General features: G+C 38.2%; 1 protein-coding gene across 1 annotated transcript; it reads right to left on the bottom strand.

Moving 5' to 3' along the window:
- Positions 1-1,656: 1,656 nt before the first annotated feature.
- Positions 1,657-20,734, bottom strand: LOC148596179 (inter-alpha-trypsin inhibitor heavy chain H3-like). Its single transcript, XM_088526668.1, has 19 exons — positions 20,514-20,734; positions 16,694-16,717; positions 15,404-15,570; positions 14,234-14,338; positions 13,625-13,787; positions 12,562-12,672; positions 11,799-11,924; positions 11,523-11,639; positions 10,845-11,013; positions 10,116-10,241; positions 9,677-9,858; positions 8,592-8,777; positions 8,160-8,299; positions 7,579-7,739; positions 4,710-4,823; positions 3,958-4,162; positions 2,682-2,854; positions 1,897-2,008; positions 1,657-1,802 (listed from the first exon to the last, which is right to left on the bottom strand). Exons 1-19 carry the CDS (start codon positions 20,601-20,603, stop codon positions 1,673-1,675), a joined length of 2,601 nt encoding a protein of 866 aa, XP_088382794.1. The 5' UTR covers positions 20,604-20,734; the 3' UTR covers positions 1,657-1,672.
- Between the last annotated feature and the right edge of the window lie 596 nt (positions 20,735-21,330).

The raw sequence follows: 21,330 nt of genomic DNA, 5'->3' as shown, positions 1-21,330 counted from the left end.
ACACAAGGCTGCAATGAATACTTTGCTTTCTGATTTTACTTCTGATGCGATTATACAGTATATTAAATCATTTCTCCTCTTCCTTTCTTTGTCCCTTATTTAAGTTCTGTCCAAGCTTTCTTTCTTTCCCGTCCCACACCGTTTCCTCCTAACTGGCCTTGCACCAGCAGCTGATAAAACTTTCATCTAACCAGTTTCAACAATTATTTGGTCTCCTCCCACCTCTTCCTGTTTCTCTCCAAGCTTTCCTCATTTTTTAATTTTATTTATTTATTTTTGGTAGTTTGTTACTTTATGTAGTAAACTACTGTTTTCTTTTATCGTTTTTGCAGTTTTGCACAGGAAGAGCCATCTCACCCCCATGATCCTGTAAGAATTGATTTTTCTGTTTGAGTTTTCTGTTTTCTATAAACTGCAGCTTATTGTAAAGCATTTTGCTCTGGGAAATGGCCTCCCTCCTTCATTTAGCAATAAATGTGTTTTTACCCTCCCTTTTTTTCCTGTTTGGTTTTTCCAGCTGCGTTTTGGTCACCTCTATCTTTCATTATTTCACTTTTCCCTATCACAGCTTAGGTTGAGTCCTGTGTTTTCCCACTACGCTCCTCTTTCCCCAGTGCTTTGTGCACTAGTTTCCCACGCATTGACTTTGCTTTATAACTATTAGGTAGAATTTCTACTTCATCGAGTGAGACTACAATAGTCTTGTTATGTTTAATTTGATGAAAATAAAACTCCGTATATATCAGAAATCTGCTTATTATTGTTTTAGAAATAGCTTGTTTTGCATAATATCTTCTAAAATAATATCTCTACTATTTTCTAGTAGAAAGTGAATAAATTCAACACTTTTTGCCTTGAAATACATACAGTAATTCCTTTATGGAAGTGAAGGAATGGATTTTACTGGAAGACAGTAAAGAAGTTTGTCCAAAAACTCCTTAAAAACAAAACATACGAACAAAAGAAAAACCTGTCCGCAAGACAGCTGCTACCCACTATCTAGAACTAACTGCTCTTTGGTGTTGGAGGTATTTCAATAATTTATAATGATAATATGCTATTCAAAAGTTATATTCAAAGTAAAATATTAAGATACCAAATTTCTGGATTTCAACCAGCCGCTAACAGCTGTCTCAGGGGCTTTACCAGCACTGAGCAATATGCAGCTGATTCATCACGTGGTTTTAAGTACTACAGATTTATGGATTATCCTGAAATATATGTGGTCTGTCAGCTCTTCTGCTGTGCTGCATTTCAAAAAGCATCTGGCATCCTGTGCTTTGTGAAACTGACATTAAAACACGGAGAGCCACTGGAATCAGAGAAAAGGCATTCACTTTTGATGCTTTTATTTAAAACTTCCATGATTTTCAATTACGAATTGAATAGAACGTTCCTATTGTATCTTAAAGAGCAGAATTATAAATCAGAATTTTAAAACTAGTGGATTTTTTCTAGCAAAACAAGGATATTTTAGGGGATGAGTGATATAGCTGTTTAGCACTCAAGATCTGATCACACAGTAGGACTGTCTCGAGAACCTCTTATATGTTGGCATTGCCAAACAGAGCAAGCTTATGTATTTTAATACTCTTTAAGCATTGAGAAGTATTATTCTTTGAGGAAAAAAAATAACTCTGTACACCCATGATATGAGGAAGCTTGTAGCTATTTAAAATAGGCTGGAAACAATATAGTCTGTGTGAACACCATCTATGAGCCCAGCTCCGTTGTTGTGAACGAACCAGCAGGGAATATCAATGCCATTCTTGGGATCTTTTCTGTAATCCTTCTGCCAGCCCCTAAAATAGGAAATAAAGTAAGTTTTCAAGCAGAAATTAGGCCGTGCTAAGGCAACGTCTGCCGAATTTGCTAAGACCAGGTTTATTTTCTTACCTTGTTACTGTCAGCTCGTTGTTCTTAATGATCATTGTGGCATCTGGTTTCTTGGGGTCAGACCCAGGATGAATTTCAAGTATGGTGAAGTCAATGGGGTGGAAAAACTGGCCTAGAAGCAGAAGGCAGTATTCCCATTTCAGGATGTTGTGTGTGTTCAAACAAACGAACACCCAAACCACAAAACTCCTACATTTGCTTTATGCAGTTGCTGTAATGAGCACAGATGCTGCTTGCAGAATGAATTACAGAGCCAAATCAGTGATGAGAAAAATGGGGAGGAGAGACGAAGTTTTTGCAACTGCAGCATGATGTAAGCACGTGTCACCTGGGCTTTTTTTGCCCAGCTGTTCTACTCTGAAGTGCATTCCAGACTTGAGAAGAGTAACTTCATAGCAGTTCATTATTTTCCACAGGGAGTGAACTTTCATATTGGCATTTTCTTGCAGAAAGCCTTTCATATTGGCATATTGAAATATTCATATTGAAATACTGAGTGTGCGAGTCATTCAAGTGAGTCTGAGTGTGCTGCCTTTCTCTAATGTTGTAAGAGTAACTTGGAAGGCAAGAAAAAATGGCTGCTATTTGTGAAAGCTGACACTACTTCCCAGCAAAAATGCAGACCATCACACTCAGTTGTTGACAAAAAAACATAACTGGGTCAAAATTTTCATCCCTCAATTACCAGCCTTTCCTTCTATTAGAATAAGGAATAGGTTAGCTACTGTGTGGAAAATCCTAGGGGTTACAAGGCGTGCAAAGCAAGATGCTAACTGAAGCCTTACCTAATAATCCATGGGTCTGTTTAGATAGTTTACCACTGTCCAAAGTATAGAGTCCTAAGAAATCCTGGTGAAGAGGATGTTTCTTCCATACTTGGTGCAGAACAATAACAAAGGAGGCCCCGCTGCCCATTGAGAGCACCACATTTTTTTTTCTGTTAATTATCAAGGTTAAACTGAGGAAAAAAGAAAAAAGCTGATTTAGGGCAGTTTGTTCCACAGAGTTAACAGCGATGAAAGGACCTGAGAAAAGAAATGCATCCAAAAAAACCAAGCATGGCTTTATAAACTGCACAAAGCCTTTCAAAATAAAGGTTGTACTGCTTAGCTTGGCCTGTGTGAATTCTGTGTTCACAGGCAGATCAAGACTCAAACACAGTGCAAGAGGCTACCTTGCTTTTAAATCTGTCAGGAATTTTTTTTCAAAAATTACTCCTATGCAGCACAATTAATCACAGGTAAGTCAGTGCCATTTAGGTACATTAATTCATACTCATTAATAAAAGTGCTGTTGATAAAGCCCTCACGTCTTCCCTGACACCTTTTTGTTTTTCAGACAAGAGGACTCCTGAATCGTGTAGGTCAGCTCCTAAGGGTCCAAGGGTAGTACTAGGGCAAAGGCAACCTGCCTCTGAGTGTGCAGGTGATATCACCAACAAGGCTGACATAATTAAAAGTATATATATAGTAAGTACCATGTATGAAGGACTCTTTTGCTCTTTCTGTTGCAGTTTCATGCTCAGAGAATATGACCGTGTTTCAGGTACACGGCAAAAATGTGGAGGAGGAGGAAGAGGTCCCATCATTCCTTTTTTTAAACCTTGTCTTGCACAGGTATAAATGATTCTACAGTAGAGAAGTCTCACAAAAAATATACCTGCTCACATGAGAAGCTGGTCCAATAATATCAAAGATTTCCACTTCTTAGAACGGAGATTGGTTGCAACACATAGTTTTATCTTTTGGAAGATTCCATTACTTCGTCTACATTTATTCCTTACGGGTTTGCTAGGCACTGTTGCATTAAGCGTGACACCAAATCTAGCTTTATTTGAGCTTTGCTAACAGAAAATTAGGGCAACTTTTGCTGTTATTTACTTCAAGGATAGAAATTTATGAGTTGACATTCAGCAGTTGTATATCAAGGTATGGAGCAGGACCCAGCAAGAACCAGTTTCTTTTCTATATTCAGGCAATGTATCTTAAAAATATATTACTGATGAATGACAAAAAGACAAGTAATAGTGCAGGAACTTCATATTCTCTCTGTAAGCCTTACCCTTCTTGCTGTAGGGTGACCGAGTCGAGCCAGGTGAATCCTGTCTTTTCAGCACCGTTCCGAACTGTGATCTTCTCAGGAGTCACCATCAGTCTTATATTCAGATGCTTATTTGTAATGCCAAGCTTTCCAAAATAAGTATTCTGGATCTTAGAGTCATTGTTTGCTTTCTTATCACCAATAAGCTCTCCATTGACTGTGATACCTAATGGAAAAAGGAAATGTAAAATATTGCTTTATAGATAGGACCTGATCAACATGTGGCAATTTAACAACGGTTCCAGGAAACAAATACTTTGACTGTTTTGCTTGTGCCAAAGCAGAGCAAAGGATTAAAGCCACGGGGGCTGTCCTGTAGATTTCCACCAAGAAGGGAAGCACCTTATTGGAAATAACTCATTATTTCCTAGAGTACAAACAGCCTTTGTGCCATGACTCTCTCTGTGCTTGGTATTCCATGAAATGGCAACGTAGGGATTATTTTCTTCTACTTCCAATCATTGGAACAAGTTACACCTCTCAGCTCTCACAGTGGTTTTCAAGCAAGGTTAAGAAGATAATTTTCCTTCAGGGAGTGAAAACAACTCTGATGATAGATGTGCTAATGACATCTATCACAGTTATAGTAACTCCTAGTAAGTTTGCTGGAAAAAAAGCTTACACAGTATAAAAAGAGAGAAATTACCCTTAAATGTGAGATATTTAGTTGTAAGTATCCTAATTTACTAAATCTTAAAAACAAAAAAGCTCACCTGTAACTGGGTCCTTTATTAAATTTAACACAGCACCAGGGTTTTCATTGATATTGAAACAAATGGCATCTTCTTTTTGTGGCACGGCTATGATGAAGTGTGGGTCTCCATCGACTGTAAATGCAAATCACTAGTGTTTGCAAAGCGCTGCCCAAGCTCCGCGTCCTGCACGAGCGCTCAGGCTGTGGCAGTGACTCTGCTGCTGCCCCAGACCAGCTCCATCCTCGAAAGAAGTGAGGGGGTCCCCAGGGGGCTGCCACCACCTCCCCAGGCTGAGGTATCTCCTCCTTCCCCTCGTGAAACACCCATGCTGTGACCCCTGACCGCTTCCAATTCGGTAGGTGGCTTCAGGATGGGCAACTCCAGTTTGAAGAACAGATAACTCTTTTTGTAAACAACAATTATTATCTCTGAGAGCAATGAAAGTTAGAGAGAGGGCAGGAAATCTATTTGGGCAGGGAACAGGCAGTTACTATTACAAAGCCCAGCAAAGGGAGGGAGGACTGAGGAAATGATTGTAAATAATCTCAGTGTTCTATATATTAGTGATGCTTAAACTAAAATGCTAGCCCACTGGGAGCAAAAATGACTGCTTTTGTAGAAAGGAGTTTCTGAAAGACTGATTATAATGCTGCAGGTTAGCCTTAAATACCCTGTTTTTTTCTTCCAAAGTAACTCACCACTAGTATACCATGGAGGGCTTAACGCTGATGTAACAATGTAAGATGGTGCTAGAGCTGTGGGGAATTGAAGAACAAAAATTGTCAGAAAAACTAACATCAAAATGGAATATTTACACACTATCTATGTGTTAAGGTACCGACAAATTAATATGATGTCTAAATTGCTAATTTCAAGTATAGTCTATGCAATAGTGGTTTGTACTCTTTTTAAATCAAGAAAATTTTCTGAGTGGACACAGATATCTTTTATAGGCTGGACTGCTCTGAGGGGTTCCACAAAGCCATGTTTGTAGCAATGCAAACATCCCAGATTTTAGCCAAAAGCAGAGTGAGAAATGTACCACCATCCAATGAGACCTTCTCGGGGTTTGGTATTTTGTTTTGTCAGAATGAACCCGAGACTTTTTAAAGACTTGAGAAAACTAGACAAAGAGAGAGAGAGAGAGTGATTGATCTCCAGAAAAAAAAAAAAAAAAAAAAACTTTCCCATTTCCAGAAAAGGCTCAAGCAGTGACCTGAAGAATCAACTTCTGTCTTACGCTCTTCTTTACATATAAGTAGCTGAAAACATTAACTAAACCAGAGATGCTGCTATCATATCCTGCACAATGAGTAATTTCCAGGAAGACGGAATTCAAGTCCATGCCCTGTATCTAGGACAGAGGTTTCAAGAAAGATGTCAGTTTGTCATTTACTCATAAAAGGCTATTTAGCTAAAACTTCTTCCAATCTGGTGTAGCTCAATCTTTAAAGATGTTTTTAGCATTTAGAGCAATCTGGCATCAGTTGTTTATAAATAAAGTTGTAAAGCCAGATGAAGCATCTTTTCTCTCTCCAGTCATTTCAGTTGTCTGAATCAGTTTCCTTTAACAGATGCTGCTTCATTCAGAAATTCAAACATATGACTTACCATGGTGAACTGCTGGGGCAGACGTTGCTGTAAATAAAACAATACATTATTTTAGAGGCCAGAAAGAGTAAATAACAATCTCTCCCACTTATTCTTTCTTTCAGCCAAAAGCCCCCTCGACCCTCAAACAATCTCCAAATTTTGTGAGTACATATACATTTTATTTTAAACATTCAAACTTAGTCAAGACCTTTAATTTATTTATTGCCTTTTTTTTGTACTGCAGCAAAGCAAACTATGAATGAAGTCAACACTGCATCAACAGGGAAAATGCAGACCCTTACGTTTCAGCAAAAATGTTGCTCCTCAAAAGCCATGAGAGTGACTTTATCCCCAGCGATCTCTAAGGAGGCAGAGTCACCTCCTCCTGCTCTTGCTGTCTCCTGTCATTCTATTCTATACTGCACTGCTGAAAGTGAGTAAAAATCATCCACCTGTTCCCATCGTTTTCTGCTCTTCTGCTCTCTTTACACTGTGAGAGCAAAGGCCTCTCAGGATGAAGAATCTCCTACACGGAGATACCTGGGAGTCCTGCAAAGTAACTCGGTTTTATCAGGCCTGACTGTTGCAATGCTGGGACACTGCAACTACTAGAGGTAGGAAGAGCCTTTTAACACTGAAAATTTGTTTAGAAAATTATCTAACCGAAAGTGTTTTAATGTAAACACAACATAGCCTCAATTTATTCACTCAGATTATTATGAAACTATATGTCATAGATCAAATAAATTATGTACAAAACCTACCTCCAAGAGGTATAAATAAAAGGTAAATTTAGTAAAAAACATACATACCTTCAGCTATCACCATGGATGGATAAGAAAGGGAAAAAAAAGAAAAAGAAAAAAAAGAAAAAAGAAGTTTCAGTCATACAGCATGGATTGTAACACTGTTAGCTGGTATTCTAGAAATATATATAAATATATAGTTTGATGTTTCAGCTATATCTCTTTAGTATTTTGCAATTTCATATTTTTCTACAGATAAAATTGGATGTGTGCGACTGAACATAAACACCAATTTATTGAGCCTGAAGTTAATAATTAAACACAGTACTAAACAAAATGAGAACAAATTGTGCAATTTCAGCAGAATTACTTTCCTTTCTGCAATATACATAAATTCTGTGTCTATGCAAGTAATCTTGCATAAACCATGTATGTGCAAGGTTTAGAAGGTAGATTTTTCAGATGCATGTTTAAAACTGTGCCTCATGTAATAGCCTTTCTGTAAGGCAACACCCTAGGAACACCCGGGTTCTAAAGGGTGAAAATGCCTCTACCTTCAGTGGGTTTATCAGCAATCCCAGCTTGATTTTCCAAGTCTTCTGGCTTTGTCACCACCATGGATGTCAGTGGCGTTACAAAGTTGTATTTTAGTGAGAGATCCAGGGCTTCAGCTGTAAGATTCTCCTTTTCTTCTCCTGTAGCTGCAATGCTGAATGTAGAGAGAAACTGCTAGCATCAATGATTGCTAAATTGCTCACCGAACTCTGGATCAAATATCTTTGTCAAGCTGAAGTCACTTCTCTGCAGCTGATTTATCAAGAGGGAATATTTGTTGCATTCTAAGATCAGTTCTGATTCCAGTGGATATCTGGGAGCTGGCAAAACTGTGCTATGTATCTACAACATTCTAAATTGCTTGATTTGCAATTTGGAAAGGGATTTTGGAGGTAGGGAGGAGAAGAGGTTGGGAGAATTATTCTACCTTTCCTTTTAATTTTGTATTTGCACCTCAATCCAATGATGGGTGAAAACAGGCAAGTAGTTCTGAACTGCATATTCACATCTCAGTAGTTGCAGCAGGCAAACTACCTAATCCTTTCACAGAAGATGTTACTCTAGATACAATTACCGTTTTTCCAGTAGTTGCTCAATGGTGAGATAAGCCCACAGCCTTTCAATGTAATCCCCAAATATGTATTGTTGTTCTTCAAAAGCTTTAGCCGTTTGTTCAGCATCTTGATGCGTAGTAAATGACAGGGCATCTTCAGGCTGTTAGAAATAAGGAAACTTCTGTGCATCACAAATATTCACGAACTTGCAGAATCCTCCAGCCAAGAGCTTCACATTTGAAAACCTTTCTAAATTGAAGAATATTCTGGTACTATTCAGATGCAAGCATTTGCCCAAGAAACTTTGAAATTTCTATCAGTTTTGTATGTGCCATTTTGATTCCTTATAATTTGGCTAGGTAGAATTTCAGGTATTTTTATTATAATGCCTATTTTCAGGCATTTTGCATAGCAAGGAAATACCTTAATCAGTTAAAGAAATCCATACTTACACCTTCACCTTTCACATCTACAGTCAAGCTGTTCTGGTTATGGTCTGTAAAGCGTCCAGCCACCACAATCTCAGACCCATCATAGAAATGTTTAAAACTGTTTTTAGTTAGGTCAGATATTTCATTTTCTGGGTAGTTTAACTCCACATCTGTAAGCATGGGTCTGGACACCTCATCATAAAAACCCTACAGGATTCAAAAAAAAAGAAAGGAAAAATATTTAAATAATGTTTGCTTCTTTAATTCATAGTTAGATTCACATCAGGAATATCTTGCTGAAACTGTATTGTATAGGAGATAAGTAAATAGCCAGTTAAATCTGAGAGGAAAAGCCTAAAAAATATATAAATAATGCAAATGAGAGAGGACATACAAACTCTCCAATTTCTGGAAGAGAAGGGGGAAAAATATCCAAGAGCAATGTGAACAATGTGGATGATGGGTCACATCAGCTAAGCCCCAAACTTCCCCCTGTTTGATATAAGTTCCTAGACCTCTTCCTTTGAGAGCCTGAAATGACAGTGTAAATTGAAGGACAGCAGGCAGAGCTTGCAGTGAAGTCCAATACCCAGATTCTTCGGGCATTTATTCCAGCGCATGCTGACGGAATGAGAGAAGCCAAAAATCAGCTCTTTGCTGCCTGCACCCACTGTCATTTCTTGTATGACCATAAAATGTTTCAGAAGTGTGGTGCAAAACACCTGCTTGCAGCAAGTCCCTAAAGACAGACAGTCTTTCAGCTCTGCCACTCTTCCCTTGCTATGACATTAGCTACATGATCTATGAGTTGTGGGGTAGTGACTGGCACACACCAAGGTGCCCTTCAGAACTAAGCCTTGTATCATCCCATGACAAATTTTTAACCCTCTTCTACAGACCAGGGCATCTTCCTTTCATGGTCATTCCATTTTCTGGTTATTTAAGAGAAGGAGAGTATGAAATGCAGTGAGTGTTCTGATTACAGCAGACTGAATGTCTCAGAACCACAGTATACTCTGGGCTTCCTGATTATTTGAAAATAAAATGTCTCCATAGTTATCTGAATTAATCTATCTCTGTTCTAATTTAAAGGATGATTATTGTACCTGAAGTTGTAAAGCTGAATCAGAGTCAGGATAAATCCGGCGGGCCAATCCTTTATTCTCCAGTGCCATCTTCTCCAAGAAGTTGTAGTCAACACCATAGCCAAAACCAAGGTTGTATAATGGATATTTTCCTTCAATGGCTTTTTTCACAAGTGTTTGAATTTCCTGGGTGTTTGATATGCCTGCCAGAAACAAAATACTTTGTTTCCCTATTGCTTTTGTAAATAGGTAAACATAACATAAAATGAAATGTGGATAGTGATGCTTAGATTTTTTTTTTTTTAAGAGGCATCATCAGAGGCTTGTTTTAGTGATGTAGTGGCATCTAAATCATGCAAAGAATCAGGCCAATGCCTCCACAAGTCAAAGATGGTGGCCAGTTTTGTGAGCACTTTTCCGCAGGTGAATTCATTTATTATTTCAGTGAACAGGAACTTACCTACATTTGGTTGCCCATCTGTTAGCATGATAATTATAGAAGCACTTCGCTTGGGCACGAGGTTTTCTTCATGAGCAGCATTCAGCATTTCAATTCCCCTCATTAAACCACCATGTAGATTTGTCACTGTGAGGTAAACACAGAAATTTGGTTTCAACACAGATGGTCAAATTTAGGACTGCTTTACACTGGAAACTGATGAGGGGTTATGTGGAGGAACAGACATGGAATGAGTAAGGATTATCCTCACTGCAGGCAAATGTACCTTGGAGTGTGCTCTAAAGCTGTGTGCTTTAAATTCTCTTCCCTCCTTTCCCCCATGACACAAACTGCTGCAGGTGGCCTCAGGTCACGCTCATGCATCAGTGATCAGAAAATTTGGCCTCACTCATAAAAATACAATGCAAAATTGCCTGGTGTTTTAGAATGTGAGTGGGAAGAGTCCCAGTGATGCATCCATCTATTTCTAATTCCTTTTAACAGGGACCCCTCTGTTTGATAAATCCATGTAAACTATTCAGGTTTTGTGGCTTTTCCTTAAAACTTGTCCACTGCTCAATTCTTTTGATTTTTTTTTTGCTCATTTTTTTCTGAAGGAGAGAACCTCAAGACAGTAAGTGCTTCTTAACCCTTAATCCTTGGATGAAATCTGCAGTAGTATGTTCAAAGATTGAACTCATAAATTAACTTAGCAACCCGACCTATTTGCAAGTCCAGTGAAGTACTTACAGCCATCAGCGATAATGCCCCGAACAAAATTCCTTGCTTCATCCAAATTCTCAGGAGTGGCCTTGATTAAAGATTCTTTCCAGGTGTGTACTTCACTACCAAACAGTATGAAATTGAAGTAGTCCTCATGTTTAATATCATCTAAGATTTTCAGAAGTGCTTCTCTTGTCTATAAAAGCAAAGAAATTTCAATTGATTTAATTAGTAGAAATTCAGTTGATCAGAAATGGACTTTTACAACTTGTACATGATTAATCTTTCAAGGCTTTATTTTGTTTTGCCTACACAGTATGTCACGCACGATTCTGAGCTTGATTCTGCCCTTTTTGGTTCTTGGGTCTACTTCAGAGTAGTGAAATCAGCAACTTGCAATTACATCTGGTAAATCTATGTAGCCGAGAAGAAAATCAGGTCTTACATCAGTGCTGACTGCTTACACTGATCTAAGTATTTTGAAATAATAAAATATATAAATAAGTAAAATATAAGCTAAATATATAAAATTTTGTTCTGTGTTAACACTTCAAACTACTGCTTTTGGTAGTGAGCATCAGCAAGATCACAGCACAAGCAGCTGCTGTAGCTTCAGCAAAATGTTCTGTTGAGTCCATTCACACCCCCTCCACTTTTTCACTAGTGGCCATTCAATGAGGATTTTATACTTATGTAATAACTTACCTGTTGTATTTCTCTTCCAGACATTGAGCCACTAGTATCTATTACAAAAATTACATTCTTGGACAAGTTTGGAAGATTTGTTGGTGCAAAGAAGTGCACAAAGTAGCCATTGACAATCTGAAAAATAAAGATAAAATCCAGAAAAATACTTTACTTTGAACTTGCCTCATCACTAAAGACTTTCCTGGAGATCACTGGGGCTGTGTCTGTCCATGGTTACAGTTAATGTGTATGCTAAGCTATCCAACAGTTCAACAATGATGTCAGCTAATTTACCTGCAAGTTATCTGGAGTTGTTCTCTTCACATCGTATTTTACAATAAGATCTCCATCCAAGACAGACTGTGAGCCACTTGCACCTGTGCGCTGCTGATCAAGGGTTGGTTTGAAAGAGATAGACCCCTGGGGAAAAAAAGAATATCAGATGTGAGTATTAATAGCTGAAAATGTTCTACAGAACCAAAGAAGCTTATGTTTATGTATAAAGACCAGTATATTTATATTCAAAGGCAAGGAAATAATCTGTTTTATCAGGTCAGGCATTAGTTTGTATTCATACTTACGAGATGTGAAGTATAAAACGGTGCTACGCAGAGCACTTGTTCCTATTTTTTTCTTTCCACTCATCCCCAGTTCAGCCCTCCAGCCTCAATAGCCTCCTTTTTTTGACAGGGCCATTAGGCAGCCTATGCCTTGGGACTTCTCTTAACACCTCTTTGCTTGCTAAAACTGCTACCAACTTAGCTCTTCTGTATGAATATTCCAGTTGCTTTTAGCTACTGCTGAGGGACAAAGGCTATTAACTCAGGTAATGCTAACACAACCACGTGGCTTCTGCACAGAACAGAGATGGTCATAACCTCACTGTGTTGGAATTCGGAGATCACTGGTATAGATAAAACTTTACTGCACTTTCTAGGTGGTGGTGTTCTTTTGTTTTTTCCTTCCCACCTCTATAATTAGCCAAATCAGTACTTTTGCATCAACATTATGTCTGTAACTGTAATATGTAAATTATGAATGTTGCTACTTTTCCTACCTTTTTTCCTGAAGAAGTTTTTCTAAGGATATCTTGTAGGTCATTGGTGATGAATGTCCCTTCTGCTTCCAGATCACTGATACCTTGGGGCTCAAAGATATCTACTTCAATCTGAAATATTAATTGAATATTCATTGTTATTGATTAGTGTCAAGACAGCCATTTACAGGAGGATCATCAGGTAACCGTTGTTGTGAAATAGCGATTTTTCTTAAAAGCAAAAGAAAATTACTTTCGTAATTCAAAATTGAAGTCTACACCTACTGTTTTATCAAACATGCCATCAGCCAAACGGCGCATATTTTTTCTATATAGAACTACATTAAAAACAGGAAAATATTTATAGAAATATAACTTGTTTGAAAATTAGTTACTGGAATTTTGTCAAATGTCAAATAAACACTCAAGTTGTATGACTCAGCCATTAGCTGTGAACCATGCCCAACTTTGACCTATACTTTAGCATGTCTTTTGTCAGGTGTTCTAAGTAATTCTTTAAAAATTCTTATGCAGGATGTGTTTTGCGATGATTCTAACCTTCTTGCGATGATTCTAGTGTTTTCTGAACACACACAGGAGAAACACTTTGCCCTACAGATGAGAAACACTTTGCCCTACAGATACAGCCCTACAGGTTTTAGCTGGGCAGATAAGAGCACTCAAAGACAAGTTTTGGCCCACACAAACCATTCTAGAATGTGGTGTCTGTATTCCTGTAATTGCACTCAAGGTAGTTTCATGGTGGGGTGAAAAAGGTGCATGTTATGCTGTGAAGGCACTTGTGAAAGAGCTATTAGTCTCTTCTTCTGTCCCAAGTCATCTTAATGGCTTTTTCAGGTTCCAGTGTATGTAGGAACTCAACCAGCCTCAGACTTATAAATAAAAAAACTGCTATGATGCAAAATGGTGGAGCCCCCACACAGTTCATTAGAAATATTACCGTGAGTCTTACACTCCTCTGTGAGCCAGTGGGAATGACTGTGATATTCTGCTTTCCACAGATGTACAGAATCTTGTCATCTCTTAAGTTGAAGCACTAGATTTGATACAATTAGGCATTTACCTCAAAAATTCTGACAAGCTGCTTTGGTTTTACTTTGATGAACATCTCATATTTCCCGAAGTGGCGCTTCAGCAGTTCCTCGTATGTGAGTTCAAAAATGACTTTGCTGGCTGCTGCAATGTTAACCGAGACGCTGAATCTTTCTGTCTTTCTTCCTGAAGCCCTGTATTAGTTAAGTGGATATGAAAAAAAAAACAAAACAAACAAAACCCACAGTATCTTTACTCTCTTTTACGATATTAAGGGCTTGGGGAACTTGATGTGGTTCAACTTTCACAGAGGAGTGTAACGAAGATGTGATTTTTTTTCCATCTGTTCCTAAACCTATGCTCAAACAGCACAGAACTTATTCAAGTGGCCCAGTGCTTAATCACAGGAGCAGGTCATACAAAATCAGTAACAGTGGGAGAAAGAATCTTTCCAAAACTGCTGATACAGCCCAAGTTATCAGAAGTTTTATCTCCCTTTTTATAATTTAGCCTATAGTAACTTAACAGTTGCTCTGTGCACTGTAAAACACGGACTTCAGAAATCTGCCACAGGAAGGTATTACCAATTTCCTGACTTGCTGTAGGATTACGGTGTGGAAGCCGTGCATAGCACTCTTACTTGACAAGACCGGCGGTCTGTCCCTGCGAAACAGCTTTCTCATATTGCTTTTTTGCAACTTCTTTTTCCTTTATATTTCCAGGGTAAGTGACACCATCAATTGTCCTAGAAGTAGAATAAATATCTAGTTTAGTTGAATGGCTTGCATGGATACATTGAGAATTATAATAGGCAGTTCACTTTTTACTAATTGTTTTGCTAAAATTCTTTTGTTAAAAGGTTTCCTAAACTTTCAGCAACCTGGTCTTGCCAGGATTTAACCACTCTCTATTAAGCAGGAACCAGCCTTCCCTATGACTTCAGCTGAAATGAAGAGCTCTGTGGTCAGTATCTTAGAGAACCTAAAATAATCCTTACCCTGAAAATGAATTAGGTCAAAACTAGTGCAATAGTATTTATACCTGCCAAATTCCTATATTTTAGCAGCTTGGTCATCTTGTTTCATGTAACAGCAAGATGACTGTCTAGTTGAGATTCATCTTTCCAAACGTAGCTGTCTACACTGGAGTATTTCATTCTTAAACTTGGTGCTATTAAACAAACATTTCTCCTGTGAGATTGATCTCATCCTAAAATAGAAGTTCTAGGCTAAAGTAGATTAAATATGTCCTAAAAATGACTATTTCTCTCCACTGAAAATAAAACAGGCATAGTGTGACCAGCTGAGACAGAGACATCTAAGCTAAATGAGATAATTGTGTGAAAACTGCATATGATTCCAGCTAAAGTAACAAATGTAGAGAATAATACCCTCTATTTCCTGTCTTTTGTTTTCCAGATTTTTGGCTATTATACTCCAATACAATTCTAAAATGAAGAGACAAATTGAGCTATAATGCCATCAGCAAGATTAGGTAATGGAACATTTCTAGTTTGGTAACACCAGAGCAAAATAAGCAATATTTATGACAATGTGAATGGATCCCCAGAGCAGATCCCCCATTCCCTTAGAGGCATGGATGATGATGTATTGGTCATTTTTTCTATAGATGGACCAATGTTTGAATATCCCCAAATATCTTGCATGTTTAGTTAATAATACTGAAAAATTGCCCAAGAGACATTTAGAAATCTATCAATAGCAAAGTAAAAATTAACATTCTAGTTCAATTTCTCCCAGTTATATTCAGATGTGGAGTTTATTCTAGAAGTATTGTAGCTATTACACACATGCTGAAGTTGGTAATGAAGGCAGTCTTCGGGAGCTCAACATCAAAGACGACTTCTTTGTGCACGTTTCCACGATTGATAGCTTCACTGGTGATGACATTGCGGGCAAATCGGGAAGTTATTTTACTATCAATTTTCATGCTATAGATTTCTATGTCATTGACAAGCTGTAGATTGAAAACACGACAAAAGAACTGTTACACTGATGTCTCTGACACAGACATAATGACTTTTTGGAAAAGAAATCACTGTAGGGCACTCTATCCTTCCAATGCATAAAAGAACTAACCATGTTCATAAGGATTGGGGCATAGCTGTGTTTCCTTAGGTACCTGTAATACTTCCACTATGGTGCTATTCCATGAATCATAACTAGAGCTTATTTAACAAAATGTTACCAATGAGGGAGACACATTGTCATTATAAGAACTGTTTTTCCCTCTCCTGGACTGCCTTTTGTGTGTGACTACTCAAAGGGAGACAGCACAAGCACATACAGAGTGTTGGTCTGTTCATGACTGCTGTTACCAGCTGAGGAGACAACTCTTGGAACAGACAGTCATTTTGTTACAAAGGGATCAAAGCAATTCCACGTGGACTCCAAATTCTGCTTTATGTTATTTTCAGTTTTCTCATGGTCAGTTGGCAACACGGGCTCATTTTTCTTAAGCAAGGAAATGGGTAGGATAACATATATTTTCTTTGAATGTTCAGATGCAGTGTTTCTGGAGACTATAAAAAAGTAGAGGTAACAACAGACATGACTCCGGAGGCAACCGCAGCAACAACGTTTGCTGCTTGTGGCAAAACAGCACTGGAAGAAACCTTGTGACTTTTTTTGTTTTGTTTTGTTACACTAGGCCTGATCTCAGGCTGGTTAAGTAGGTCTCCAAACATGGCTGAAGTGGAGTCCAGGTGCCAAGCAGAAGCAGCCTCAGAAATCAGGCTTCACACCCTCCTCAGAAATAACTAAAACAACACAAAATGGATTTCTGTGAGAGATGCAGAGGTGGCTTCAAACAGTTTTGCTATTTATTAAGATACACTGTGACTTTTTTTTAAACATTTGTGTTTAAAATGTGTAGGAATTTCTATCAGAGCTTGGAAAAGAACTGTCTAGTTGTCCTAGTGCCCAAAACAAGCAACTCTGCACTATTCCCTTTGCCACACATAATGAGACTGGGTTCACGGTGCCATGCTGTAAACACAGTATCTTCTTCTCACTGTTATTTGAATCGTTCATAGCAGGCTCAGCAAAACCAAGCTTTCATTACAAGGGAGACTACTCACCAAGTCATTATCAGCACTTCGCTTCTGCAAGACAAAAAAAAAAAAGACAGTAAGAAAAAAGGTCATCACTAAGGCAGAAAAGCTACATTTAAAAATAAATTACTAAGCAGCTATGCTTCCAAGTCAAAAGAAATTTTCCAAGAGGGAGCAGATGTCAAAAAGGTCCTTATCAATAAACTGAACCTTGATTCACCCTTCTGTCATTGCAACATATTGCATGTAATTTTTAAGGTGTAAAAATTGGGTCTGGTTGTAGAAGAAGATCTAGCAGAAATTTCAGGGAAGAGCAAATGAGGTGTTCAGAGCAGGTGAAATTATTTTGCTTCTAGTATCCTCAGTCCTGGTGAATGTTTTGGTTGTGATTTGGTATCAGTGCACTTTAAATACTGTGGCCTTGGAAGCTAAGCTACATTTTAAAGATAGCTGATTTTTTATTTTCTTTAAATTACCCTTAATAAGTTTCCTCCATTCAGCTGAAAAATAATTATGGACAGCCTGAGAAATGAGGTGGGAAAAGTCTGAATGTACAGGGTCATTTATATTTAAATGTTACTGAGACTACAGAACACACTAAAATCTGCTTAATATTGTTTCTTTGAGGCCTCTGTGGAAGACTGCATGTATATTTGCTATATTTGCTCCCACAGCAGATGCAAATAACAGCTCCACAAAAACATGATGTATAGTCTCGTGTTAAAATAGTGGTTTATGTAAATCGGGGAAGAGCGCTGTTTCAAAGTGAATTCCTGTAAGTTCAACAGCAAAGTCCTTATCTCTTTTGGCTTTAAGAGCCTCCTGGTTTACATTTTGTGCAACATTGGCTTTTCAGGTTTACATAGCCCACCAAAGGGGCAAATACACAGAGATATCCAATCAACACATCTTGGATACCTTTTAATACTGCAGTAACCTTTTGCAGCTGAGACTTACAGAGGATTTTGTTTGTTTTTCCTTAAGATATCTATATATAAATCCATGGCAATGCACAAATTTGTGCAAGGCTTCTCAGATTTTGTGTCGCTCTGGCCAAGAAAAAAATCCTCTCTGTGTACTTGCTGTCTGCATTTATATTTCAAACTGTTATCTCCACACTAGTGATTTCTATCTGTACCTATCTCCCGTTTGTTTCCTTTCCTGTTTTTTTTTTTTCATTTTTTTCAGTGGCTCTGTAGAGTTAACTACCATTCAAATCCTTCCTTTCCAAAACTGAAATTATCTTCCCTGCTACTGACCCTATTTCTCCTTTCTCCATGGCTCTAGCTTTTTCATTTCTCTTTTCTGATGATACACCTATCCCTAAGTGGAAACTCCTCTCTAACCTCCTGCAATTGCCTTGAAAAGGGAGCTGCAGTTGAGGACAGTGCATATATGAGGACATATTTATGACTCTGGCCCTCTTATATAGTTTTCATTAGAATACAATCAACCCCCAATTTTTCTACTCCTTTTTCTTCCTGAATGTTTGGTTCAAATGAATGGTTTCCGTTCCAGCTTTCTGAACACCAAAGCAAGCAGTGGAGTTGTCGCACTGTTTTAACAACACTCATGACACAGTATTTGCAGAGGGAAGTAGTGCCTTTTATTAGATCAACAGCTAGATCTCTTATTAGTCTGATAAGTCCTTTTCTTTTTTCTGATTGTATCTGTCAGTCTAATAAAAGATACTATCTTTTTCTTGCAAATTGCATCACCGAAGAAGATGCATCTGAGTTGTCATTATAGTTAATGATTTCCCATTGTAAAACACAAACTGTGGTACGGATTTGGGAAATGAAAAGCTGAAATTTTCTCAAGCATTAGTTTGCTTTGAACAAATTCTTCCTTCAAGTGAACTTAAACTATCTTTAGAGCATAAAATTTAAATAAAATAAAATAAACCTGTTCTTTAGTTATAATACAGATAAATTCTGCAATTGTTACTATGGCCTCCTAAATTAAAAAATATCTGTGTGTTATTTTTACAAAATAACTGTTGTGCAAGCTCTAGATCAGAACTGCAGGTTCTATGGATTTTGGAAGAGTTTTGCATAACTTGATTGCATAACTATTTTTGGGTGCACTCTGCCATTATCTTTGGAAAAGAAAATACAGAAAGGTTTTTCAGTGAAAGGTAATAGTAGCTTTGCACCTGAGCTGATTCTTTACATTCTTAATGATGCACCTGGATGTAGACAAGAACTTCACTAATATTAATGTTATTTTAACCTATGTGGGCAGAAAGTGATGGTGTCCCATGAAAAAATATACTTTCTGCAATTCTAGAACAATATGAGATTTTAATATATTACGACTTGTGTAATTACAGTTATCTGATAAAAATATATTACAGTATTCCACATATTTAGAAGTGTACTCACTATTAGAATGCTTGATTTTCAGTTCAGCAACAGTGACAAATTCTGCTTTTGATTAATATTGTCTTGTCATAGCAACAGCAAAGAACATGGGTGCAAGCAATATATAGAAATAGGAGAGAAAATTAGAGAAAAAAAGAAATTTGCTCTTAAGAAAACAGGGAAAGTAAAGAGGGCTCTGACTACTGAAAGAAGGCCTGATTTTAAAGTTTGGGAAGCAAATTACCGCATAACCAAAAGATTTGACAGAAACTATAGAGTTAACTTGTAGTGACTTCCAGGAATGCCTAACACTGAAGGAGGTACTTGCATGTGTTCCTATGTATGTGGGAAAAGGAGGGCCTGAAAGTGAGTGCCCAGTTGACAGCAACAGCCCAAGGAATGCTAAATAGAAATGGAAATCCCAGAGAAGAGACCACAATGCAATTAAACTGGGAAAACTGAACTTTCCTATGGGACCTATGTAGGAGTTTCTCTATGTAGACTGAGAGTCATTTAAGAGAGGCTCTATCATTGCTACCCATGCTTTGAATAAATGGTCCTAGTGGTAGTTTTTAATCCAGGAAAAAAAAATACCATTCTTATTAGCTGTGAAACACAGAGACACAAGTGAGCTTTAAGTGTTTTGATTTGGATTGTCCAAGTTTCAGCAAATTTAGACCTGCTAGTCATACCTATCTGACCATAATTTTAGAAGTGGCATTGACAGCATAAAGATGAGCAGCCACGTACCAGACTCAGCCACATTTTATCACTATCACCTGCTCAGGGGAGCTTAAACAGGGACAGGGACCGAGAGTGACTTCTTGATTTCAACAAAATTACATTTGCATAAAACACGTGATGAAGAATCACATGGGATTCTTCTGGGAGAAGACTCAATCTTTTCTGCAGTGTTTTGCAAGTACTGATGGACTACAATACACAACTTCCTCCCTTACTCAGTTAGAAAGGCTTTAGCATTAGGTGAAATACAGAGACCAACAGATAGTATGTTAAGCAGGAGGAAAGAGCTACCACATTATATCTAGGCTGCATAAAGGTTAAACAGTATAAATCCATGGCATTCCTAATTTGCAGCTATAAACCTCAAGCTGATTTCAAACCATTAGCTATGGTATTAGCCTAATTTTCAAAGAATTTTCAGATCTATGCCAGCACCCGCTGTTTCAGACGACTAAATAAAAGACCGCTAGAGTATCTGTGGCTATGTTTAGGTGATGATGATGGGAAAGGAAATGGAGGTAAGCGAGCCCATATGTAAGGATCTTCAAAGCCAACTCAGAACTGAGGCTGGTTATAGGTAAAGTGCCTGAAACATCGAGCCCCAAGTCTGATCTTGTGTCTGCCGATCCCAGCGAGCACGAAGCTCCTCGGGCATCACCGCAGGAGGTCCCCGATGGCTGATGCATCGCAGGAAGGTAACCCACGAAGCAGGGGAGCCCCACACACAGCTGGTCACTTACCTTGACGCTTCTGAAAGGGGGGATCAAAAAGTCTGGTGATCCAAAGGCAGGAATCAATAATAACAGACAAAGCAATAGATGCTTTTCCATTTTGGAAAAAAATAAGCTATTCTAATCTGAAGGATACAGGCAAATAAATAACACTTTGTTTACAGAGTGTTAATAAATAACCAGGCCTGAGAAGCGGGGTTAAATATTTGGCCTAAGTGGAAAAAAAAAAAATCAAATACTGCATTTTGGATGTGTAACATCTATGGTGTGCAGGAGGGTAAACTTACACAAATATTTTGGCATGTCTCTGCTGCATAGTGTCATTCCCAAATTCAAGAGCCATTTCTGTGCAGGTGACCAACGCTCACCTTCCGTCTCCAGGAACACCTCTTTCCAGGCTAAAACTGTTGTCTTTCTGGCACCTTCTTTGAGGCTGCCCACACCTTGGCTCAAGTTTATCACAGCTGTAATGGAGGTTTTAGTATCTGCCACCTGTTTACAGGCAGCTCCCAGTTCAGCTCATTATTTGACACATGTCCTGGCTCATCCTATTGCTGCAGGAACATCAAATTACAGGAACATCTTTATGGATGAAACTCAAGTCTGAGCTCCTGGAATCTCACACAGTCAATATCCAGTTGGCCTGAGGCTACAAGGCTCGTCTTCTTTATTTAATACAATGATAACCTTATTCTCTCTTTTAACTGCTTTCATCTTCTGCTCCTGCTCTACCGTATGAGACACAAACTTGAAGCACGGGGAGGTAAATTCTCAGTGATTATAGAGTATTCAGGTCAGATACATGTTAAGAGAAAGCTCCCATCTT

The sequence above is a fragment of the Tinamus guttatus genome, unplaced genomic scaffold (assembly GCF_059628265.1).
Source record: "Tinamus guttatus ecotype Peru unplaced genomic scaffold, ASM5962826v1 Tinamus_guttatus_pri_ptg000026l, whole genome shotgun sequence".
In the NCBI taxonomy this organism is placed as follows: domain Eukaryota; kingdom Metazoa; phylum Chordata; class Aves; order Tinamiformes; family Tinamidae; genus Tinamus; species Tinamus guttatus.
The sequence above is the reverse complement of the archived record's forward strand: the minus strand, read 5'-3'. Positions and strand labels throughout refer to the sequence as shown.

Coding starts and splice junctions, on each gene's coding strand:
- LOC148596179 (XM_088526668.1), bottom strand. CDS start 20,603: ATGGAAAAGCATCTATTGCTTTGTCTGTTATTATTGATTCCTGCCTTT. Junction 8,778..9,676: donor ATTCAGCTTTACAACTTCAG/GTACAATAATCA, acceptor TGAATCCTGTAG/GGTTTTTATGATGAGGTGTC. Junction 4,824..7,578: donor TAAACCCACTGAAGGTAGAG/GCATTTTCACCC, acceptor TTGCATTTACAG/TCGATGGAGACCCACACTTC.